At 58.2% G+C, this 23,360-nt stretch overlaps 1 protein-coding gene across 4 annotated transcripts in view; it reads right to left on the bottom strand.

Moving 5' to 3' along the window:
• col12a1b (collagen, type XII, alpha 1b) overlaps window positions 1-23,360 on the bottom strand; it is a 36,344-nt gene that overhangs the window by 9,116 nt on the left and 3,868 nt on the right. For 2 of the 4 annotated variants that reach the window (XM_077587216.1, XM_077587218.1), the window contains 43 exons: window positions 22,891-23,031; window positions 22,745-22,792; window positions 22,418-22,675; window positions 22,037-22,204; window positions 21,782-21,955; window positions 21,391-21,687; window positions 20,709-21,311; window positions 19,415-19,693; window positions 19,065-19,340; window positions 16,528-16,797; window positions 16,061-16,327; window positions 15,779-15,971; window positions 15,573-15,697; window positions 13,871-14,020; window positions 13,683-13,802; window positions 13,167-13,331; window positions 12,937-13,083; window positions 12,002-12,144; window positions 11,312-11,441; window positions 10,625-10,770; window positions 10,407-10,536; window positions 10,162-10,298; window positions 9,963-10,092; window positions 9,682-9,821; window positions 9,430-9,562; window positions 9,321-9,338; window positions 8,533-8,672; window positions 8,322-8,451; window positions 8,082-8,221; window positions 7,711-7,840; window positions 7,509-7,648; window positions 7,307-7,436; window positions 7,072-7,211; window positions 6,806-6,935; window positions 6,584-6,723; window positions 6,353-6,482; window positions 6,119-6,258; window positions 5,897-6,026; window positions 2,078-2,217; window positions 1,889-2,018; window positions 1,624-1,763; window positions 1,403-1,532; window positions 31-173 (listed from right to left, as the gene is read on the bottom strand). In XM_077587216.1, the coding sequence (XP_077443342.1) occupies window positions 31-173; window positions 1,403-1,532; window positions 1,624-1,763; window positions 1,889-2,018; window positions 2,078-2,217; window positions 5,897-6,026; window positions 6,119-6,258; window positions 6,353-6,482; window positions 6,584-6,723; window positions 6,806-6,935; window positions 7,072-7,211; window positions 7,307-7,436; window positions 7,509-7,648; window positions 7,711-7,840; window positions 8,082-8,221; window positions 8,322-8,451; window positions 8,533-8,672; window positions 9,321-9,338; window positions 9,430-9,562; window positions 9,682-9,821; window positions 9,963-10,092; window positions 10,162-10,298; window positions 10,407-10,536; window positions 10,625-10,770; window positions 11,312-11,441; window positions 12,002-12,144; window positions 12,937-13,083; window positions 13,167-13,331; window positions 13,683-13,802; window positions 13,871-14,020; window positions 15,573-15,697; window positions 15,779-15,971; window positions 16,061-16,327; window positions 16,528-16,797; window positions 19,065-19,340; window positions 19,415-19,693; window positions 20,709-21,311; window positions 21,391-21,687; window positions 21,782-21,955; window positions 22,037-22,204; window positions 22,418-22,675; window positions 22,745-22,792; window positions 22,891-23,031 (7,091 nt within the window). The remainder of the gene's footprint in view (window positions 1-30; window positions 174-1,402; window positions 1,533-1,623; window positions 1,764-1,888; window positions 2,019-2,077; window positions 2,218-5,896; window positions 6,027-6,118; window positions 6,259-6,352; window positions 6,483-6,583; window positions 6,724-6,805; window positions 6,936-7,071; window positions 7,212-7,306; window positions 7,437-7,508; window positions 7,649-7,710; window positions 7,841-8,081; window positions 8,222-8,321; window positions 8,452-8,532; window positions 8,673-9,320; window positions 9,339-9,429; window positions 9,563-9,681; window positions 9,822-9,962; window positions 10,093-10,161; window positions 10,299-10,406; window positions 10,537-10,624; window positions 10,771-11,311; window positions 11,442-12,001; window positions 12,145-12,936; window positions 13,084-13,166; window positions 13,332-13,682; window positions 13,803-13,870; window positions 14,021-15,572; window positions 15,698-15,778; window positions 15,972-16,060; window positions 16,328-16,527; window positions 16,798-19,064; window positions 19,341-19,414; window positions 19,694-20,708; window positions 21,312-21,390; window positions 21,688-21,781; window positions 21,956-22,036; window positions 22,205-22,417; window positions 22,676-22,744; window positions 22,793-22,890; window positions 23,032-23,360) is intronic. The other 2 variants (XM_077587217.1, XM_077587219.1) reach the window with 2 other exon arrangements.

Below are 23,360 nucleotides of genomic sequence, written 5' to 3'. Positions count from 1 at the left end.
TGCAACTTAGCGCCCACCCATAGGACTTACCGACTGGGTCTGCGAGGGCGCGTTCCGGGGGGCGTAGTTGACGCGGTACTGCTGTACCTGTCCCGTGGCCGGCTCCCAACGCACGTTCAGGCTGTTGGGGGTGGGGTTAAACACCTGGACGTTACGTGGGGGCGTGCGCGCAACTAAGAAAAAGGAAAAAAGAACGAATGAGAGAAAGCAGACAAAAGTTGAACTTTCTGCTCACGCGGGAGCAAAAACGACGGCGGGCGTCGCTGGAAAACCGCGAGAGCGGCGGGAGAGCGAGCGCCGTTTTCCCCTAGATGAATATTACACGTGTGGACGGTGTGGAGGAGGAAAATAGATGCGATCCGACGCCACCGAAAGAGTGCTCGCCGTCTGTCGGGTCTGAGGTTTGCGCTTTCAATTTCATTTTTCCTGCCCACATTTCCAAAATCCGCCTGGACGGCACCGCGCTTACTTCCTGCTGATTTTAGGCTGTTGGGGGTCACTTCATTTCTGCGCTTCCATTTCAAGGGTCATTTCCTATTCATTTCAGCTTATTTTCTGCGCTTTTGAGTATAATGTGACCGAGCCCAAACGGTGGAGTTCGGCAACCCCCGTTCTCATCGAGCGGGAGCGCTTTTTTTCCATATCGGCCGTTTGACGAAGGGAAGCGTCCTTGACGTGGAGCGGGTCGCCTCCAAATGCTCTCGCTCAAATGAAGGGAGGGAAAGGGCAAAAACGTCCGTCCTGAAGGAAAAGCCCCGCCTTTCCACGTTCCAGGCCCCTAAAGCGAAGCAGATGTGGCCCGGCCGGCCGCCCGGCCGTATACGCTACATGTCACTCGCGGAGGGGGGAGGAAAAAGAGAAAGAAAAAGAGTGTGCGTGTATGTGTGTATGTGTGTCGTCTTTGGGGAGGCTACAGACGATGTGCCGAGCCGTTTCGCGAGTGGCGTTGAGTAAGTGCGGCCAGACCGCAGCAAATTTCCTTCGCTCTGCCTTTGGCATTCCAGCCAGCCCATGACTTCATTCTTCTCGCGGAGAGAAAATTGACGCTTTCCTGCGCGAGCGGCGGCGGCGGCGGCGGCGAACCCACGGTGGTTCTCTCCGTGGCGCTTCAAACGGATCGGACCTCCGATGGCCGTCGACTTCACGACGGAAGCCCCGTAAAGACTTTTGGTGGTCCACGCGTTGACCTTTTGCTAAATTAAGTTGAAATGGCTTCTTAATATTTGGCAAGCACATTTACAAAAGACAACGGCCGATGTCCAATCCATTGGAAACGACGGGAGGGCAAGAGACGGCGTCCGTCTATTACGTTACGCCCGTGACATGGTTTCATGTTAAAGACACGTGAGCAATACGACATTTTGTTGGTCGAGTCTAGCGCAAAGGAGCAAAAGAGACTCACGTGTTTTTCCCTGCTCCGATTGGCGCAGCCCCTCCCCCTCCGGGTAGACGGGCACCACGGTGACGGCGTAGGGGGTGTCCGAGAGGAGGTTCCTCAGGACGGTGGCGGTGGTCCCGCCCGATACCTGTTCCTGAGGGTGCGGCCGCCCGCGTGGAGGAGGCGTTTAGTTAAAGGCCCCGCCTCTCATCCATCGAAGGTCGCCGGCGGCGGCGGCGGCTCACCATGTCCTCGGCGCCGCCGGCCGTGGGCACGTAGAAGAGGCGGTACTGACGCACGTTCCCCTCGGCCGGGTCCCAGGCCACCTTGAGCGAGCTGGTGGTGGGGTCGCTGACTCGCAGGTTCTTGACTCCGCCCAGCGCCTCTGTCCAACGGCGACACGTCACGTTACGATCGGGACGACTTTCCGTGGAGACACGCGCCGCGCCCCGCCGCGCCGCGCCGTCCCTCCCCTCCGACCACCCTCCTTTCCAAAAGTCCCAAACTCACTGGTCTTGCCATTCTCCGTCAGGCTCATTCCTTCGGCGTCGGGGTAGATGGGAACCAGCGTGACGGCGTACTCCGTGTCCGGCCGCAGGTCCCTCAGAACGGCGTTGGTGGCCAAGCCCGATTCCTGAATCTGAAGAGTCGGCGGTTGACGTGGAGCCGTTTAGCGAGACGGTCACCGTCGGAGCCCACCGTGAGCCGCTCTCCGCCACCGACGGGTTCGTAGACGATCCTGTAGTGGCGCACGTCGCCCTCGGCCGCGTCCCAGCGCACTCGCAGCGAGTTGGTGGTGGGGTCGCTCACGCGGAGGTTCTTCACGCCGCTCACGGGCTCTGAAAAGACAAAGCAGACATCCATGATTTTCCAGGGCTCGTCCCACGGCATCTGGCGCTCAATTCTAGGGCTGTTGCACTTCCTTCCGCCTGTGATCATCAAGTGCTTTGAAAAGTTGGTGGCCCACCATATCAGGGATACAATCCCTCCCTCCCTCAGTTGACCCTCACCGGTTTGCCTATCACCTATCTCTCAAAGAAATTGAAGCATTGGACATATATGAAAGAAGTCATAGCATCCCCTAAGACTAGGCATTTATTTAACAGGGCTGGGCAAAATTCAAAAAAAGGGCAAAAGTGAGTGCTTTGGTTTCAACCTTTAACATACCTGTCAACCTCTGCCGATAACTGCCCTTATAAATGATTATGATTCCCCTTACAAAGCCCCAAAAAACCTTACAAACACCGTACGAGTCGTACGGTGTTTGTAAGGTTTTTTTTTTTGGGTGGGGGGGGGGGTTGTAAGGGGAATCATAATTATTTATAAGGGCAGTTATCGGCAGAGGTTGACAGGTATGCTTTAAAGAGCAAATCTTTCCACAATACTAGTGTCCTGCGAGTGCAATCAGTGGATTGGCGTCAGGTGCTTCTTGCAGCCCAACCCCCGCTGCTTCAACTTTGCCAGCTCGTTCGGTGCTGGATGACTTGAACAGAAAGCTGCTCCCTCCCTCCCGCCGCACCTAAAGTGGCCCAACCCCCGTTGCTTCAATTTTGTCACCTATGTCTGTGCTGGGTGGGTGGCTGGCTTTGCAAAACGAAAAGCTGCCTTGTATAAACTGTCAAAGCCAGTTCAAGACTTTTTGTTTGGACCTATTTCAAACGTGGGCCATCAAAGTGCAAACTTTGGACCATTTTGACTCATTTAAGAGCACCTTTGTTGAATGATATTTCACCCATTTCATTCTACGCAGCTGTGTATGATGACAATAAATGCTTTTGATTTGATATAAAGGCATAACATCCCATAAGACTAGGCTTTCATTTCAAACGATTCCACAAAATGTAGGTTTTCATAAAGAGGAAAGCTTTCCACAATACTAGTGTCCTGCGAGTGCAATCAGTGGATTGGCGTCAGGTGCTTCTCGTAGCCCAACCCCCGCTACTTCAAGTTTGTCAGCTCGGTCGCTGCCAGATAGCTTGGAACTTGGAAGATGCTCCCTCCCTCCCATAGCAGCCCAACCTCCTTCCATTCAACTTTTTCACCTATGTATGTGCCTTTGTCACCTTTGCAAAGCCGCCCCTCCCTGCCTGGTATAAACTGTCAAGAGCCAGTTCAAGACTTTTTTTTTCCCTATTTCATACATGGGCCATCCCAGCACAAACGTTTGACCATTTTGACTCATTTAAGAGTGAGTGCCTTGATGAATGATATTTCACCCATTTCATTCTATGCAGCTGTGTATGATGACAATAAATGCTTTTGATTTGATATAAAAGTGTCGCTTCCCATAAGACTAGGCTTTCATTTCAAACGATTCCACAAAATGTAGCTTTTCCTAAAGAGGAAAGCTTTCCACAATACTAGTGTCCTGTGAGTGCAATCAGTGGATTGGCATCAGGTGCTTCTTGCAGCCCAACCCCCGCTCCTTCAAGTTTGTCAGCTTGGTCGCTGCTGGATGGCCTGAGCCAAAAGCAAAAGCTGCTCTCTCCCCTCCCTCCCACAGCGGCCCAAACAACCCCCGTACGGCCATTCAACTTTTTCACCTATGTATGTGCCTTTATCACCTTTGCAAAGCCACCCCTGCCTAGCTAGTATCAACTGTCAAGAACCAATTCAAGACTTTTTTGGGGACCTATTTCAAACGTGGGCCATCAAAGTGCAAACTTTGGACCATTTGGACTCATTTAAGAGCACCTTTGTTGAATGATATTTCACCCATTTCATTCTACGCAGCTGTGTGTATGATGACAAAAAAGGCTTTTGATTTGATATAAAGGCATAATATCCCATAAGACTAGGCTTTCATTTCAAACTATTCCACAAAATGTAGCTTTTCCTAAAGAGGAAAGCTTTCCACAATACTAGTGTCCTGCGAGTGCAATCAGTGGATTGGCGTCAGGTGCTTCTTGCAGCCCAACCCCCGCTCCTTCAAGTTTGCCAGTCAGCTCAGTCGGTCGCTGCTGGATGGCTCGAATGGAAAGCTGCTCTCTCCCCTCCCTCCCTCCCACAGCGGCCCAACCCCCGTACGGCCATTCCACTTTTTCACCTATGTATGTGCCTTTGTCACCTTTGCAAAGCCGCCCCTGCCAAGTATCAACTGTCAAGAGCCAATTCAAGACTTTTTGGGGGACCTATTTCAAACGTAGGCCATCAAAGTGCAAACTTTTGACCATTTTGACTCATTTAAGAGCACCTTTGTTGAATGATATTTCACCCATTTCATTCTACGCTGCTGTATATGATGACAAAAAAGGCTTTTGATTTGATATAAAGGCATTGCATCCCATTAGACTAGGCTTTCGTTTCAAATGATTCCACAAAATGTAGCTTTTCCTAAAGAGGAAAGCTTTCCACAATACTAGTGTCCTGCGAGTGCAATCAGTGGATTGGCGTCAGGTGCATCTTGTAGCCCAACCCCCGCTCCCTCAAGTTAGTCAGCTCGGTCGATGCTGGATGGCTCGAATGGAAAGCTGCTCTTTCCTCCCTCCCATAGCGGCCCAACCCCTGTCCATTCAACTTTTTCACCTATGTATGTGCCTTTGTCACCTTTGCAAAGCCACCCCTGCCTAGCTAGTATCAACTTTCAAGAGCCAATCCAAGACTTTTTGTTTGGACCTATTTCAAACGTAGGCCATCAAAGTGCAAACTTTGGACCATTTTGACTCATTTAAGAGCACCTTTGTTGAATGATATTTCACCCATTTCATTCTACGGAGCCGTGTATGATGACCAAAAAGGCTTTTGATTTGATATAAAGGTGTCGCTTCCCATAAGACTAGGCTTTCATTTCAAACGATTCCACAAAATGTAGCTTTTCATAAAGAGGAAAGCTTTCCACAATACTAGTGTCCTGCGAGTGCAATCAGTGGATTGGCGTCAGGTGCATCTCGTAGCCTAACCCCCGCTCCTTCAAGTTTGTCAGTCAGCTCGGTCGGTCGGTCGGTCGGTCGGTCGGTCGGTCGGTGGTGGATGTCTTGAGCCAAAAGCTCCCCCCTCCCCACCCAAAGCGGCCCAACTCCCATTGATTCAATTTTGTCAGCTTTGTCTGTGCTGGATGACATTGGCAGCCCTCGCTACCTCAGCAGAGCCAGGAACATTGTCGGGGGCCAATAGGTCAAGCTGGTCACAACCTGTTCCAGCTGCTGCCCTCTGGCAGACGCTACAGGTCTCACAAAGCACAGACAAATAGACTTAAGGACAGTTTTTTTTTTTTTCTCGCACAGCCATCAGGACTCTGAACTCGAGTTAGCACGACACACAATCCCTCTTCTGCTCAATAACTTTGGGATGTGCGATAACAATGTGCAATATCTTTGAAATCTGTGCAATATTATAGAATTCACCTAGTCGGGATGTGACTTTTTTTATACTTTTATACTACTATTTATGTTTTTTTTACTGGAAAAACACACTTTGAAAAGCTTGGAGTAGCACCACCAATTTTGTCATACGCAGCTGTGTATGATGACAATAAAGGCTTTTAAATGTGAATTGGACGAGGGAGGCCACGGCGCTTACTGGTCTTTCCCCGCTCGGAATTGGGGATGCCCTCCACGTCGGGGTAGACGGGCACCACGGTCACGTTGTACGCCGTGTCCGAGTTGAGGTTCCTCAGGACGAGGCTGTTGGTGCCGCCGGACACCTCTTCCTGCCGGGCGCCGGGGGGAGGGGCGGAGATGCTCAGAGCGGTGCTCAGAGCGGCGCTCAGAGCGGCGCGGGGACGGGCGCGGCCACGCCTACCGTTCGGACTTCTCCATCGGGTTGGGCCGAGTAGGCCACCCGGTAGGAGCGCACGTTGCCCACCGCCGGATCCCAGCGAACTGTCAGGGTGCTGATGGTGGGGTCCAGCACCTGCAAGTTCTTGACTCCTCCCACCGGATCTGACACAAACACATTTAGGAAATAGGTCAGGTTTTTTTTCTTCTTTTCTTTTCCTTTCTGAAAACAAATGATGAATTCCAACCGCCCACTCACAGGTCTTGCCGTTTTCCGTCTGCGGCAGCCCTTCCAGCTCGTCGTAGACGGGCACCACGGTGACGCTGTACTCGGTGTCCGAGCGCAGGCCCTCCAGCACGGTGGCGCTGGCGCTTCCGGCCACTTGGTCCTGGTCGGGGGAGGAGGGGTGGATGCACGGGTCGGTGAGAAGAAGGCCCGGCCGCCTGCCCGCCAATGGTTTCTCCCGGCGCCCCGGCGCTCGGAACTCACCACTTCCTGCGCTCCGCCGTCGGCGGGCACCCAGATGACCACGTACTCGCGCACGTTGCCCTCGGCCGGCTCCCAGCGCACGTTGAGGCTGCTGCTGGTGGGATCCGTGACCCGAAGGTTCCGGACGGTGCCCTGCGGCTCTGCCGAGAAGCGCAGCCGGAGATTGGCCCGGGTCGCTTTCGGGTCACTTTCGGGTCACTTTCGGGTTCGCGCCACACTCACTGGTTTTGCCGCCGTCGGTGAGACTGGGCCCGTCGCCCTCGGCGTAGACGGGCACCACGGTGACGGTGTAGCGGGTGTTGGGGAGGAGCTTCTCCAGGACCGTGCTGGTGGTGCTCTCGGAGACTTGCTCCTGGAAAAGCGCGTCGCCGATCAACTCCACGTCCTCGGACGGAAAACGGCGGTCGCCGTCGTCCCCGGCGCAAACGACCGCGGGCTATTGAAGCTCGCTGGGCGCGGCGCGGCGCGGCGCGGCCCCCCGTGCTCACCACAATCTCCTGGCCGCCGTCTTCCGGCTTGTAGATGATCTTGTAGCCCTGGACGTTCCCGCCGGCGGGGTTCCAGCTGACCTTCAGCGTGGTGAAGGTGGGGTCGCTCACCCGCACGGTGCTCACGCCGCCCAGAGGGACTGCCGGCCCGCCGCCAGATTTTAACGGAGGTTCGGTTCGGTGCGGAGCGGAACGGACGTACACGTGTGCGTGCATGCGTGCGTGCGGGACTCACGGGTCTTTCCGGTCTCGGCCTGCCGTTTGCCTTCCCTGGCCGGGTACACGGGCAGCAAGGACACGGTGTAGGCGGTGTCGGGCAGGAGGTTCCGCAGGGTGATGTCGGTGGCGGTGGCGGGAACTTGTTCCTGCGGGCGGGGTCGTCGCCGTCAGGAAAGGGCAAAGCGGCAAGGCGGGGCCGGGAGTGCCTTTCTCCTCACCATCTCCTCGCGACCGCCGGCGGCGGGCACAAAGAAGACTTTGTACAGGCGCACGGCTCCGTCGGCCGGGTCCCACTTGACGTCCAGCGAGGTCATGGTGGGGTCGCTCACCCGCAGGTTCTTCACGCCGCCCAGGGGCCCTGAAGGTGGCCTCGGTCAAGCGGCGACGAGGCGGCCGGACACCGGTCGCTCGCTCACTTACTGGTCTTTCCCTTTTCCGACGTGGTCTTGCCGTCGCCCTCGGCGTAGACGGGGACCAGGGAGACGGTGTACGGGGTGTCCGGCTGCAGGCCGCGCAGAACCAAGCTGCTGGTGCCGGACGAAACTTGCTCCTAAAAAGGACAACACGTACGGTCCTATTTTTGGGAGCCCGGGGAGAAGGTGGAAGGTAAGCTTGCCGCCGGTCAAAGTCAATTGTGGTGAGAGCGTTCACGGGCTTTAGTAGACCAAAATCATTGAAAGCAAGAATATTTGCGGGCGAAAGCTCGAAAGGGGACCGGGCCACCGGCCGGGCCACCGGCCGGGCCACCGGCCGGGCCAGCGGCCGGGCCACCGGCTTCCTACCAGTCCTACCATGCTCTCGGCCCCACCGGCGGCAGGCGCGTAGATGACTTTGTACTCCTTGACGCGGCCCTCGGCCGGCTCCCAGCGCACGTTGAGCGTGGTCATGGTGGGGTTGACCACCTGCAGGTTCCGCACGCCACCCAGAGGTCCTGAAAGGGGACAGGTCGTTGGGCGCCGTTTCTTTGCCGTGGCGGGAAAGGGAGGGAGGGACGCGGCGATGACCCGGTGACGACCCGGCGGCCGCCTTACTTGTTCTCCCGTCGGCCGAAACGTCTCCGCTGGGGCCCGTGGCGTAGACGGCCGTCACGCTGACCCGGTAGGGCGTGTCGGGCGACAGCTTCTGCAGGAGCGCGCTGCTCTTTTTGCCTCCCACTTGGGTCTGGCAGACAGGGACGGGGTTAGACCACGGCGAGGACCGGCCGGGCCGAGCCGAGCCGAGCCGAACGGCGGAGGGACCCACCGTCAGCGGCTCGCCCCCGGGCAGCGCCGAGTAGACGATCTTGTAGCTCTGCACGGGCCCGCGGGCCGGATCCCACTTGACCGCCAGGCTGCTGATGGTGGCGTTGTAAAGTCGCAGGTTGCGGGGGGGATCCATTTGCACTGAGACAAAGACACAGAGTTAAACCCGGGTCCGAAAGGAAGGGTGCTGGTGGTGAGGATGATGATGAGGATTATTGATCATGTCGAGGGCGAAGGTGGGGACAATTCCGCCTCAAAGGATAAGCAAAGAAGCCAGCGTCCCGCTTTGGTGTCATGGAATGGGCGCTGAGCCCCCTCCCCCTTTTGCCTCCCCCCTTCAATGGTGGCATCGGAAGCCAAGCCCCTCCCTCCTTGACAAGCAAACCAACCAAGAGCAACTCATGCAAGACATCTGATGATGACCACAATGAGGATGATAATGAAGATGATGATGACGATGATGATGATTATGCCACAACTAATGGTTATGTGAGATGAATTATGAATTGGAGACACGTGACAAGTGACAGGTCCTTTTTGGGCCAATGGGAATTCCACGGCAGCCCCACGCAACGCGTCGCCGGCCGTGTCCAACGCCGTCGAGCCAGATCTTAATCGCCAGTTCTTTCGTGGCTTCCAAATTTTCTCAAGCTTTTAGCAGAGGATTATTGGGGACTTTTGGTGCCCCGGGACCCTGACGCTCAACTGGATGGACACGGACGGACACGCGAGGGGGCGATTGGGCGCGTGCAGCGGTCAACAAAAAGACAAACAATTGAATGGACATACCGTTACCAGCCTTCAACACTACAAAGAGAAGACAAGCGGGTTGGTCACGCTTGGGACTCGGGAGCGGAATTTTGCGGGCGGGCCGCTCCGCTTTGGCCAGAATACTCACACGTGCGCTGGTTCCCCATCAAGTCTTCGCTTTCCGACTCATCGGGGTAGATGGCCGTCACGGTGACGGCGTACTCCGTGTCCGGCTCCAAGTTCTCCAGGAGATGCCAAGTCTCGTCGTTGTTCAAGATGGACTGCCGTGGATGGCGAGGAGAACGGATGGGTCGACAAACATGGAGGTCGTGTTCAAATACAGAGTTCCTATTCAAATTGAAAGCAAAAAGCAAAAGGCAAATAGCCATTGCCGGCTCACGTATTGGTAGTCCACCAATCCTTTTTTGGTCCAGCCGATGCGGTAGAGCGCCACGTCGGGCGCCCCGTGCTCCCAGGTGGCCCTGAAGGAGGTCAGGTCCACCTCCGAGAACTTCAGGTTTTTGGGCGCGGGAACCACGTCTGAAAGACGGGAGGAAGGGACGCCCGGTAAGGATGGCCCGGTAAGGATGGCCCGGTAAGAATGGCCCGGTAAGGATGGCCCGGTAAGGATCGGCCGGTGAGGATGGTCCCTCCACGCCCGAGCCACGTCCCCAGACTTACCGGTGACGGCCGATCCCGACGCGGGGTTCCCGGGACCCTCGTCGTACACGGGGGTCACGGCCACGTCGTACTCCGTCTGGGAGGTCAGGCCCGGCAGGTCCAGGGTGACCACGTCGCCGCGGACCTCCACCTGCGCCGCGGACCCACGTCAGACGCAAAGAGTCGACCTCCGTCGTCGACGGCGGCGGCCGGAACTCACTTCTTTGGCGTCGCCGCCCTCGGGCTTGTAAGTCACCAAGTACTTGCGCACGGCGCCGGGGGCGGCGTCCCAGCCCAGCTTCATGCCGCTGTGGGTCACGTGGCTGATCCTCAGGGCGCCGGCGGCCGGCATGGGCACTGGGGTGGGGGCGGGCGACAACTTATTCCGGGGACAGGAAACTCGACAAAATACTCATTCCTAGAGAATGAGGCAAGTGACTATTTTCCCTCAAAAAGCGTACTCACGTGTGACCCCGCCGGTCTTCAACGGCTCGCTGAGCGCCTCGCCGTGGAGCGCCGAAAGGGAGACGGCGTACGCCGTGTCGGGCAGCAGCCCCGTCAGTTGAGTGTCCACCACGCCGGCCGCCAGGCGCACCTGCCGACGGAGGAGCGGCGTGGGCGTGGGCGTGGGCGGCTGGCTTTGTGGCGCCCGGCCGAGACCCCGCTTTGGTTCCCCGCGTTACCTCTCTGTCCGGCTGAGGCTCGCTGGCGTTGACGGGTCGGTAGAGCAGGACGTAGCCGGTGGCGCCGTCCGCCGGCCTCCAGCGGACCCTCAGGGCGCTCGTGCTGGCGTCGTAAACGTCGACGGACGCGACGGCCGGCAGCGGCACTGAAAAGGGACCGGGCGCAAAAATCAAAAAACTTTGGCATGCTCCAATTATCTTTGGAGAAATCAGGTGAGTGGATTGGAATGACTTTGACGGTGGGGCCCCTCTTTTGGGGCTTGCCCGTGGACCGTCCCGCTTCAATGGGATTGGACTCGGAGCGGCGAAAACGTCAGCCCAAGGGACTTGAAACAGCGATGGAATGACTTCCCATTTTGGATGTGGCGGGGGTTTTTTGAACTCCCTTTGAAGACGTAAAGTGCACTTAACGACGACATCTGTTGATGATCCCTTTCTTTCCATTTTTACTCGTTGCGTAAATCAACGGAGCGGGAGTTTCGGCGGCGGCTCACGCAAAGCTGGCGCTCCCGCTCGGGAGCCCATAGCGGGCGCTCCGCTCCGCTCGGGCAGGCGCCCCCTTTTAAAGCCTCGTAAAAGCACTTAACGTAGCTTTGGGCGAAAAGCCGCCCCGAGGTCGCGGCGGGGGCGGCGGGGCGGCGGGGCGGCGGGTGCTCGGGTACGAACGGAGGGAGCAGAGACGCTTACGGGTGGTGTGACGGCCCTCCAGGGGCTCGCTGCTCTGCTCGGCGATCAAGGAGCGGACGCCCAGCTGGTATTGGGTCAGCGGGCTCAGAGCCTCCAGGACGGCCGAGGTGACCGAGCCGTCCAGCAGCATCTGCGGGGACAGATCAAATCAAGAAGAAAGAAAGAAAGAAAGAAAGAAAGAAATCTTTCAAATGGGCCCAAATGGGATTCGTTTGCGACGTGGCCAAAAGGAAGCCACCGAGCCATCCATCATTAGCCATGGAGCAAGCGACCCTCCCTCGTGTCTCTTGCATTTTTCCCACCCACGGAAGCGTGGCAAAGTGGAAGGGAAGAGCGCCGAGCGGAGCCGAGCGGAGCCGAGCGGAGGCGGACCCACCGCCAATAGAAAAAGGAAAGGGGGAAAAAGGCGGCCGTCTGGATGGAAAAGACCTAAAGCATTCCAGATACGGCTTGGCAAACGCGTTCCTTCCACTAAACAGCGTTCGGACGACACGGAAAAGACGTGTTTGGGGCGGAACGCACCGTCGCTAGCATCTGACACGTTAGTTTTCAACACCACGTCACATCCGCGACAACAAGTGGAAGGAATGGGGAAGGAGGGCTCATTTTTCACTTTTTTGGGCTCATTTTTCACTTTTTTGGACCTCCATTTGATAAAAGGACGATCCGGAGCACCATGGCTTTACGTACCTCCCGTGGGGCTCCTCCGTCGACTTCCGAGTAGACGATTTGGAACCTCTCCGCGGGCGTCTGGGGCGCGCTCCAGGTGACCCGAAAGGAGCGCGGCGTCACCTCGGAGATGGTCAGGTCGCCGGGCGCCTCCGGTGCTTCGCCTGCGTGAGCTTAGGGTTAAGGTGACGTCATTCCCAACAATCGCCCGGCCAAAGCGCTCTGGCCGTAAATCAGCCTTTTATATATTGGCTCTTTAAAATGATTTAAGGCGCTGGAATGTTCCGCTGGCGGGGCGAAAATTGGCCTCGGAGCGCCTGGGCCCATCGCGGGAGGTGAACGGAAAAAAAAAAAAAAAAGGGAAAAAACAAGCACCTGGAGACCATTTCAATGGATGACTTATTTTCCGACGCCGTTAATTGGGGGTCCCTTCTCCCTTCATTTTAGGCTACGTCATCTCACTGACACTGTTTTGGGGGGTTTGACTTTTAGAGAGGAATCCCGCGGGCGGGCGGGCGGGCGGCAGACCTCCGGCCGAGTTTCTTTTCAGGTCTGGGCTTTTGATGGCTCGGAGCGGAAAAAGAATCCTTCCCCTCCGTTGACAAAAGCCCCGGGGTGCCGTTCAATCAACATTTGGGGGGAAGAGTGCCACGCCCCCCATGTTTTCAAAGTTTCCACCCCAGCCGCGGGGCCGCCGATTTAATGGCGACCGACCGACCGACCACATTCGCAGAGGGGCCAGCTGGAATGACGGCGACCGGGTCACAGCTGCTTCAGAGCTTTTGATTTGAACAGATTTTGGTTTCCAGTGCAAAATGATGGCAATCATCAAAGGGCTGCTTTCTTTCATTTCAGACGTTGGGAACGTTGGGAACGCCGGGTCCCCGAGGCCAGATTTGTGGCCACATTTCAAAAGACATTTTGCAATATTTGCGGTCGTTCTTTGGCTTACTCACTATGTCCTTTGACGCTGTTGCACAGGTTAACGGCGAGGTCGTCCACGATGTCCAGCAGGAACTTGAAGTCGTTGACGTTGTACATGTGGATGTCGTCGGGGTCGGAGGCGATGGAGCGGAGCTCGTTCTCGTCGGCGTTCTTCACGCCTGCCGGGATCGAAAAACGAAGAGCGGACCGTTGAGGGCTGGCCTCCGCCTCGGGCGGCGGCGGCGACCGTGGCCAGACCGACCGATGGCGTAGAGCTCCACGCCGCTGTCTTTCAGCTCCCGCGAGTTGGCGAGGATTTCGTCCTGCGACTTCCCGTCGGTGATGAGGACGCCGATCTGGCGCGCCTCCCGCCGCATTCCCGCCTCGGCTTTGAAGTTGTTGCGCAGGATGTGGTTGAGCGCCAAGCCTGGGTGGGTGGGAATCAAAGGGCGGCTCGGCTCTGCTCAAATCATCATTGGCTTTCCCCGCCCGCCACGGCTCGCTAAACGCCACGCGTATTTACGAACGCCGGCGCTGCGCTGGGGTCGGCCACGCTCTAGCGTCTGAAAACTCACTCCTCGGTACTAAAAGAGGAGCTCTTAAAAGGGTTCTGGCCGGCTCTCGGGCAAAATACACACCCACTCGCTTGGTCTGGCTTCAAGACAAATGTTGCAGTCTGCCCCCGCTGTCCTTTTTCATACCAGTCAGCTTCCCCCCAAAAGTCTTAGCTAGACTAGCTTTTAGGCCACCATACATTCGATTCTGGGTCTGGTCTCACCGGTCATGGTGTTGCCGCCTTTGTAGGGCAGGTTGGCCACGGCGTGAAGCAGCGAGGCTTTGTCGGCGTGGGCGTTGAGGTGCCACTCGGTCTTGGGGTCGCCGCTGTACTGAGCCAGGCCTGCGGGTGGCGACACGCTCAGCGAAGGTGCTTCTCCCCGCCACGCCAGGCCACGCCCACTCACTCACCGATCTGGATTTTGTCCGGCCCGATGTCAAAGACGCCGACCATGCGGGCGATGAAGCCGCGGATGGTTTTGAAGTTCATGCGTCCGATGCTCCAGGAGCCGTCCACCAGCAGCACGATGTCGGCCTTGGACGAGGTCTTGCACGGCGTGCCTGCGGCCGTCACGCGGGCCAAAGAAAAAGACACATGTCTGAGCGCTCTCCCGCCCGGCCTCCTTGGACGGAGATCCGCGCGCCCGACCGATGCCACAAGGTGGGAAAAAAAGAAAGAGAAGAGGCCACGCGGACGAGACAGGGAAAGAGCGGTCGCTCCGCGTCAATCATTCATTCACACTCCCGGCACTGCGGCCGGCCGGCCGGCCGCCTGGACGTTGACGTTTCCGGTCCGCGTGCGGCTGCGGCGGCGGCGGCGTTCGTCCTCGGGGTCCATCCGCCGCCCTCCGGGAAACCTGTCGGGCTGAGAAAAATCTAAAGGGCGCAAGCGGAGACAAGTTAGAAGGCAGTAAAAGGTTCGGGCGCCAACCAAAAGTTCCAAGCAGCGCGCGCGCGCACGCACGCACGCACGGCGTTACGACCGCTCCGTCGAGACTCCGTACGAGCCCTCCGTTACGACGTCCACCGCCGTACCCGGCGGCCCAAAAAGCCCGAGCGCCACACGTCAGCGGGGATTTCCGGCGGACGGCGGTCACGCCGGTGGAATTCGTTGGCCGGGAGCCCACTTTGGCGGTCCGGGGTCCCCCGAAGCCGCCGGCGTCTGCTCCCCATTACTCCGGGGCGGACGGAGCGGCGTCACATTTTCCGAGCGGCCTCGGGGGCGGCCCACATTCACATTCCAGACCGTTAACGGGGCGCGATTGCCAGCGGGAAGACTTTTGCCGACGATGGAGAATCGAGCGCAACGGGTCAAAAACGCCAGCGTCAACGTGGAAGACGTGCCGAGCCCCCGAGCTCACCGGGAATAGCCTTAGCACAACAAATGGACAAACTTCCCCGGGACGACGCCGGCGCGCCCGCCTTCGGAATCCTTGACGACGTCAAGGCCTCTCTTTTAATTAGCCGTAATGGCGATGGCGTGCGCCGGCTTGACGCTAATGGACTGGGACGGGGCCAAGTTGAAGTTCCTGGCGCCCATCCGCGTCCGGGGGAGCGGAGGTCGTTAGTTACCCAGAACGCAGCCACGTTTCAGCAACGTCATCACTTCCCCGAGAGCGCCGCGCTGCGCCGCGCCGCTGCGAACCTTCGCTCGCTCGGTCGGACTCGGCATTTTTGCCGGTTTTATCACACGACGGGTCGACGACGGCTTTTTAGTCAGACGACGGCAAATGAAAAAAAAAAGCTTCTCCGTCTTGACTGGAAGACAAACATCTGCTTGCACTTACGCTCGGCCTTGTCGCTAATATTCTGACAGTTGGCAACGGCGCGGTCCAATCATGTTGTGCATGTTTCGGATGATTCATGGAAAGACAAAAAAAAAATCAAACGATTCACCGCGTACGAAGAGCAAATTCCAAAGCCCACGATGATCAATGATCGCCCTTCCGCCATGTTATCTTCGCATGGGACGAGTTTCTTGGGCAAAATCCCAAAGTGGACTTTTTTTTTCGTCCTCCAAAAAAGACTAGATGGAGTTGTGCTACACCCCCCAAAAAAAAAAAACCCTATTAAAATGCAAAGGGAGCCCCGGGTGAAAAGCGTTTGAGTTTACCGGAAGATCCGAACGCCGGCGTCTCGGGAGCGTCGGACAGCGTGGTCTTCTCCTCCCCGGCCAGAGCCGAACTCTCCCCGCCGTCGAACATCCCGAAGACGGCCACCGAATATTTGGTTCCGGCCCTGGTGGCAGAGAAGGATTTTTTTCTTTTCCGTTAGCCCGGCGACCGGCGACCGGCGACCCTTCCCTCCACGGCGGCTCACCTGAGCTCCTCCAGGACCACCGTGTTGTCAAAGGGGCCCACCAGCAGCTCGGCCAGATCCACCTGGTCGTCGGCCGGGTGGAAGGTCACTTTGTAGCCCCGGACTTGGCCGGGCGCCGGGTCCCAGGACACCCTGAAACTGGTCTTGGTGGGCTCCGAGGTCTGGAGGTTCCTGGGGGCCTTGAAAGGCGACACTGGCGGGCCGGAGGAGACGTTCAAAAAGGAAGGGAGTGGCGTAAACCAAAGAATATTGGTCAAAAGGTTGGGCGAGCGACAAACGTACGTGTGCTTCCCACTCCTCGCCTGGCTATTCCTTCCCCCCGTTTGTAAACGGGGAGGACGGTCACGTCGTACGAGGTCAGGGGTTGCAGCTTCTTCAGGACGCTGGAGGTCACGCCCGCCGGCACCTTGAGGACCACCTCCCGTCCGCCCTCCACGGGGACGTAAGTCAGGCGGTAGTGCTGGACCGTGCCGGGCGGCGGCGTCCACGTCACCCTCAGGGAGCGGTCCGTCTCCTCGCTCACGCGCAGCCGGCGTGCCTCGGCCGACGCTGCGGGGAGGAAAGGGGCTTAGCGGGCGGGGTGGCGGGCGGCGGCCCACCCGAAACGGCAAAGAGCCAGCCCGGGAGCCCAAACGTCAACGAGGAGAGCGAAGGCCGACAACGGGAAAAGGCCTTCCCAAAAAGCTCCAAAAGCCAGAAAGATGGGACGGAAGCCACGTTGGCTTTGGGTCACCTCAGGGAGTGCTCACCGTCGGTGGTCTCGTGTCCGGAGAGCGGCTGGCTCTCCCGCCCGTCGTAGACGGCCACCACCGAGAGCCGGTAGAGGGTCTCGGGGCTCAGGCCGTCCAGCAGCGTGTCCGTCATGTCCCCCCGGAGGAACTTCTCGCCCGACTCGTCCGAGTGGGCCGAGCGCCATTTCAGGTGGTAGGCCTTGACTCGGCCCGGGGCGGGCGCCCACTGCGCCGTGAAACTCACGTCCGTCACGTCTTGGGTCTTCAGGTCTCGGGGAGGTCCCACGTCTGACGGGGTTAACAAATGCTCATTTAGTATTTTGCAAAAAAAAAATGGGCCCGAAAAAGGATCATTGAGGGGATAGGGTATTTTGGGGGGGTTGTTTTTAAAGACTGGATGACTTTTGCCCACAACGACTTGGAGGAGGAGTGGAAAGCGACGTTCCCCCGGGCGTGGGACGCCAGAGCCCATGCAAAAAAACTACAAAAAAAAAACATGGGTCCGCGCCACCGGCCTGTCAAAATAAAAGCCCACCACCTGATTGAATATGTGAAAGTCAGCAACTTTGATTTCCTTTGGAACTGCAGCCGCCCGCAGGAAGAAAAAGCCAGACAATTCAGACAGACAGACAGACAGACATCTTTCATGCGTTATTTGTGGGGGGGGCACACGCGCATCTCCCAAAGCCCTTTTTTTTTCCACCCGGCCAACGGCGAGGAAAACAAATGATTGGCCACCATTGACGGCGACAGGCGTCGAATCCGTTTGGCCCGGCGTCTTAAATGGCCTGCTTTCATGGGCGCTTTTCTCACCGTGGGTTCATAGAATCACGGACGGCTGATGCAGGAAACAGATCCGTTTGAAAAGACTTGCTCTTTTCACATTAGCCACACAACTTTGGCACATGACCCATTTCAACACTAAAATGAAGGAGTGTTTTCAATAACAACAATCATCTTTCTTTTGGACAACATTAGTGTTTAAAAAAAAAAAAAGCCTGACATTGTTTCGTTCTGTGGCCTCTGACCTATATTTTCTTGGTATTTCAGAAATATTTGGATTTGCCACGGGCCAATAGAAGAAGAGAAAAAAAGAGGTGGCAAGGAGCCACGTGGACGCCCGCCGCGTGAGTTTGTTAGCGACGCTGTGTGAGTAGTTAGCAAGCCGTTAGCGGGCAGTTAGCAGCCTTTTCACACAAAACAAGCGAGCGCCTGGCGCTGGCCATTTTTTGGTCCAAGCGCAGTCTGGCGAAGAGAAAAAAAGTCCCACTAACGCCCGCCCGCCGCGAAGAAAACATCTGATCCGATTTAGCCCTCCTCGCTACCGGCTAAGTGTGCTTAGCGGCTAATGGACTGTTTGGATTTTTGCTGCTTGACTCAGCGGGAGCCAAAAACCACACACGTTTGGCGAAAAAGCCGCACTCATTGGGGATTGCTTTTTAGGGTCTTTGTTGTCTGAGAAGCACTCAAACGTCAGCATTTTCGCAAACAAGCTCACCGACATCCTTTACATTTCACTTTCCATCACGCAAAAGCACAATCAATTAGGATTAACGTTGACTCATCTCCACCAAGTGCTTTGGCCCATAAATTCAATATTCTCCTTTTTTAACGGGCGCCACGGTACCACGACGACACGTATCGTTACGGCGGAGGTAAGCGATAGCGGTACCGGCGCCCCCGCGGCTCATGGTGACGGTCAACGTGGAAACTTTCCATTGTACAAAGCTCCTTCCAAATGGACTTCTCACCGCTAATGTTTTTGACGGGTGTGTTTTTGTTCGCAAGGGGTGTCTCGCCGGAGACATTTTCCCCCCTATTGCGGCGGGGAGCGGAATGCGTACCCCCCGCGATAAGCGACGATCCACCGTACAAACACTCGTACGTGGAGATGGCCCGCGAAAATGGCGGCAGAGGTTAAAATGGCCAGAGTGTCATTTTTTTTTTCCCTATGAAATGGGAACCCCGGGTCTGCGTGCGAGTCTTGCGTGCGTGGCTGTGCAAACAAGAGGAAATCATCATTTATGGCAGCTTTAGCTTTTGCTTGCGCGCGAGTATGAGCGAGGGGAAAAAAAAAAGATATGAGTGAGCTGGAAAGTCTGCCGCCCTCGTGCATTCTTTCGATTCCCGTTGGCCCGCCGTGACTGGCTGAGAATATTATTTTGGTGTGCGCAAAAGCCGCGTGCATTGGGGAAGGGGCCAACCAGCGGGGACCTACGAGTGCCCGTCTTGCCATTCATTGGCAGGGAGGGAGGGAGGGAGTAGCGTGCTAACGCTCGGTCGGCCTAGCGCCGGCCGGCCGGCCGGCCTGAAATTCTAGTTGACTGCAGATGGCGATGTGGCGTTGGTTTGAATTTCAGATTGGAATGAGGACGCTGGCTGGCTCTGTTGCTCCAGGAAAAATGCCAAGCCTTTGGAATCGGGGCAAGTTTAGGCACCTAATACCCAAAGAGATACGGCGTGTCAAAGCTGCGGTGGGAAAGTTATTTCTTTCTGCACTTACCGCAAAACCCTCGCTAAATTCCCAAGCTAAAAAAAAAAAAAAAGAGACTCACCTTCTTTGGTGGTTCCCCGCGTCTGCAGCGGCGGCCCGTAGCCGGAGCGGTATTCGGCGCTGACGTCCAGCAGGTAGGAGGTCAGCGGCCGCAGGCCCCTCAGGACCAGCGCCGGCTCGTCGCCCGGCGTGAAGGCTTCCGAGCCGGCGTCCCCCTCGCCCACCGGTCGATAGGCCACCCGGTAGCGCAGCACGGCTCCCGGCGCCGGCCGCCACCAAACGCGGAAGCCGTCCGTGGTCTCGTCAGACACCCTGGCCGCGCGAACCGGGCCCCGTTCTGCCCGAGAGGAGGGATTATTTGGGGCGGAGGCAGTTAGGCCAAGCGGCCCGTGCCTGGGCTTAGCCACTCACCCTCCAAGGTGGTCTCGTAGCCCACCAGGGGCAGGCTGTCGCCTCGCTCGTACTGGGCCGAAACGTTGACTTGGTAGCGGGTGAGCGGCGTCAGGTGAGCCAGGACGGCGGAGGACGCGTCCCCGGGGACCGACAAGGTCAACCGGGGACCGTCGGGGACGTCGGCGGGCGCGAAGCGGACCAGGAAGGACTCGGCGTCGGCGGCGTCCAGCGCCCACGAGGTCCGGAAGCTTCTGGAGGTCATGTCGGAGAAGGACAGGTCTCTGGGTTGGACCAGACCTAAAGACAAAGACAAACGGGAGCGTCTCTTTGAAAAAAAACGCAGCCAAAAACAAGAGGAAAATGTGTCAGACAGACGCGCGTGTCGCGAGTGTCGCGCACGTCGCGCACGCCGTGTGATTGATTTACAGGGGGCGCAATCATTCAAAAGGGCTAGCGTGGAGTCCCCGTTGACAGAATATCATTAGACGGGAATGACATAACCTTCCCTTCCCAGGAATGTGAGTCACGGACGCTTCTGGCAGAGCCGTCAAAAAGAGGGAAAAAAAGAAAAAGAAAAAGAAAACTTTTGTTTTTTCCTCGCGGCAGACGCTGCTTGTCCTAGCTTGCGAGCAGATGGAATGCCTCTCACGCCGCCGCCGCCGCCGCCGCCGCCGCCGCTTTCTTTACGGCGCACCTGCCAGACGGAGCCACGAAAGGGCCGGGGGCGGGCGGCGCTCGACCCCGTGGGCCACCCTTCTCGGCGACTCTCGGCTTCGGTTTTCACGGAATGCTTTTCTCGCCGCCGCTCCTCGTAAAACCTTTTTTTTTTTCCTTTTTTCTTTTCTGCTCCCCCCGAAAAAAGATCTGGCCGGGACCGGGACTCTGTCCGCTTTCAACGCGGAACAAGAGCGCTGGAATGGAAAAATTCGGCAACGCGGCGGACCATTATTTTATCCGCGCCAGCTCCGCTCGGTAGCTTGCGGCGGAATAAAAGGCCAAAATAGTCTTTACGTCATATTCGCGGTTATATACTTTTTACGAGCATTGAGAGGTGTCCAAACATCCTTCCGCTGAGGTTTTCAACCCATTTATGGCTAGTGGGGGGAAAAAAAAGGCCGACGGCGGACGAGTGGATTGAAAGCATCCATTTTTGACCAATGACGGCGTCTTACGGCGGCGGGAAGAGAACGGAGAACGGAGAACGGAGAACGGAGAACGGAGAACGGAGAACGGAGAACGGAGAACGGAGAACGGAGAACGGAGAACGGAGAAGGGAGAAGGGAGAAGGGAGAAGGGAGAAGGGAGGACTCACGTTTGATCTGAATGTTTCGGAGCTCCTGCTCGATCCTCAGGCAGATGGACTGTGTCAGCTCCTTGGAGATCCTCTGGAAGGCGTCAAAGTCCTCCACGATGTAGACGTGCGAGGAGGCCGGTTGGTTGGCGATGGCCTCCAGCTCCGAGCGCACGGCGTCCTTCACGCCCACGGCGAAGATCTCCACGCCGGCCTCGCGCAGGCGGGCCGCCGGGCCCTGGAAGGCGTCCGACGACTTGCCGTCGGTCACCAGGATGGTCACGCGGGGCACGTCGGGCCGGGCGCCGCCGGACGGCCGGAAGAGACGCTCCCGCACGTAGCTCATGGCCTTGCCCGTGTTGGTGGAGCCGCCGCGGTAGGGGAAGGAGCGCAGCGCCTTCAGCACCCCGCCGGGGTCCGAGTGGGCGTCCAGCTGGAACTCCGTGTGCGGGTCCCGGCTGTACTGGACCAGGCCGATGCGGACCTTGTCCGGCCCCACGTCGAAGGTGTTGACCAGCACCTCTAGGAAGGCCCGCACCTTGGCGAAGTTGGCCAGCCCGATGCTGTACGAGCCGTCCACCAGGAGGACCACGTCGGCTTGGACGTCCACGCCCAGAGAGCATTCTAGGGAGGGGGGATTGGTTCAGCAATTTTTATTTATAGGACTCCAGGTCAGGGTCCTCGAGATGGGACGGCTACACACCCACGGACACTTTGACGGGGAGCGTCCTTCGCGACGCCGAGGCGGGCTGGCTGGGCGTCAGGCCGTTGAGCGCAAAGACTTCGGCCCGGTAATCGGTGTCGGGCTCCAGGTCCCGCACGGTCACCGAGGTTCGCGCGGTGCCCACGTGAACTTCCTGGCTCCGGCCGCCGCCGCCGGGCGTGGCGGGGGTCAGCCGCACCTTGAAGCCCGAGACCTGGCCGGCCGGGGGGCTCCAGCTCAGCCCCACGCTCTTGGAGGACACCTCCGTCACCCGCAGGTCGGAGGCCGGCGGCGGGGCTGCCAGAGGCGACAAACCGGCCCGGTCACTGGTCGTTTCCCAAAACGGCCAGCTCCTTTTCCCATTTCGGCTCCATTTAAACACCCGACGAACCTTGTTTGGCGCCGGCCAGCGAGACGGTCTGGTCTTCCACGCTGGCGCACAGCTGGCCCACCACGTCGTTCTGAAGGGCACGGAGGTCGGAGGCGGCGGCCGCGTCAAACAGGTGACTCCAGTACGGCTCCGAGGCCAGCGCTCTGGCGGCGTCGCCGTTGGCCCCTCCCACATCTGCCGGCGAGAAGGACCGGGATGAATGGGCCACGTCCGGTCCAATTGGCCGTCAAACTTAAAAGCAGGCGGTGGTCGTACCCGCCACGAAGATCTCCACGCCTCGGCTTCGCAGGCGGCGCGCCGAGGCCCGGGCCGAGTCGTCCCAGTCGCCGCCGTCCGTCAGGACCAGCGCCACTTTGGGGAAGGACGGCCTGCCGCCCCCCGCCTCCGACAGCGTCCGCTCCGACAGATAATCCAGCGCCGCGCCTGCGGGAAAAGCCAGACGACGACCCGGCCGTTACGCCGAGGGAGCGGTCCTTCTATCGGAAATCAAGTCCCGCCCGTTCTTTTAGCGAGCCGCGGAAATCGGCCCCCCGGGGATCGAACCCCCCCGTCTCGGGACTCTGAGCGTGCCTCTGCCGGGCCGCCGACTCAAAGAAATTGTTTTCAAAAGCACTCATAGTTCGAAGGCGGGCTCACCCGTGCGGGCGTGGCCGCGGGGGACGTCCAGCGAGTGGATGGCGCGCAGGAGCGCGCGGGTATCCAGGTGGCGGTCCAGCGGGAAGCCGGCGGGCGCGCCGTCCTGATAGCGCAGCAGGCCCACCCGCGTCCGGTCCCGGCCCACCCGGAAGGCGCCGGCCACCCCGGCCGCCAGGCCGCGCGCCCGCAGCCAGGCCGCCCCGTCCTCGCTCCAAGAGCCGGCCGCCAGGACGGCCACGTCGGCCGTCGTCGCGCATTCTGCCGACAGTTAGCGAGCGCTCAGGGGCCGCGCTGTGGGCGCGGGGGGCGGCGACGGTCGACACTTACGGACGGCGTGCGGGTCGGCTCTCCGGGAAGATCCCGCCCCGGACTCCACTGCGGGAGCGCAGAGGGGAAACGGGGTCAAGTGGTCCGTCCGGCCGCAAGGGGGCGGGGCCGGGGCCGGCGGAGACAAAACGATGGGCGGCACTCACGCCTGATCCGCCCCGTGGCGGGAAGACTCTCGGCCGATCCGACGTAGGCGAAGATGCTGACCGAGTAATCCACGTCTCGGTCCAGATCGGAAATGGTGGCGGAGGTTTCCGTCCCCGCCAAAGCGAACTCGCGAAAGAAGCCTGAAGGGAGGGAGGGTGGGATTACAGTCCAACAAAGTGAAGAAAAAGGAAATAAAACAACTGGTATTTGTTTCAAAAGTAAAGATGGCTAAAAATGGACTGCACCAAAAAGTTCATCAATTGCAATGCGCTCAAATTGAGGGAGGGGCGCTTGCTGCAATATTTTCATCCACAATAACCTCGTGATTTATTTATTGCCGTAAAATAAGGCGACGTCGACGAGTTAAGGGACTAAGCAGACTAAGTTGATTTTAGCCGAGCGTAAAATAAGGCTTCTTCATCTGATCTAAGCCTCTATGGCGCCGAGCTGACTCGCAATGTTTGTCTCG

Source organism: Stigmatopora argus, chromosome 19 (genome assembly GCF_051989625.1).
Source record: "Stigmatopora argus isolate UIUO_Sarg chromosome 19, RoL_Sarg_1.0, whole genome shotgun sequence".
NCBI classification, from domain to species: Eukaryota; Metazoa; Chordata; class Actinopteri; order Syngnathiformes; family Syngnathidae; genus Stigmatopora; species Stigmatopora argus.
The sequence above is the reverse complement of the archived record's forward strand: the minus strand, read 5'-3'. Positions and strand labels throughout refer to the sequence as shown.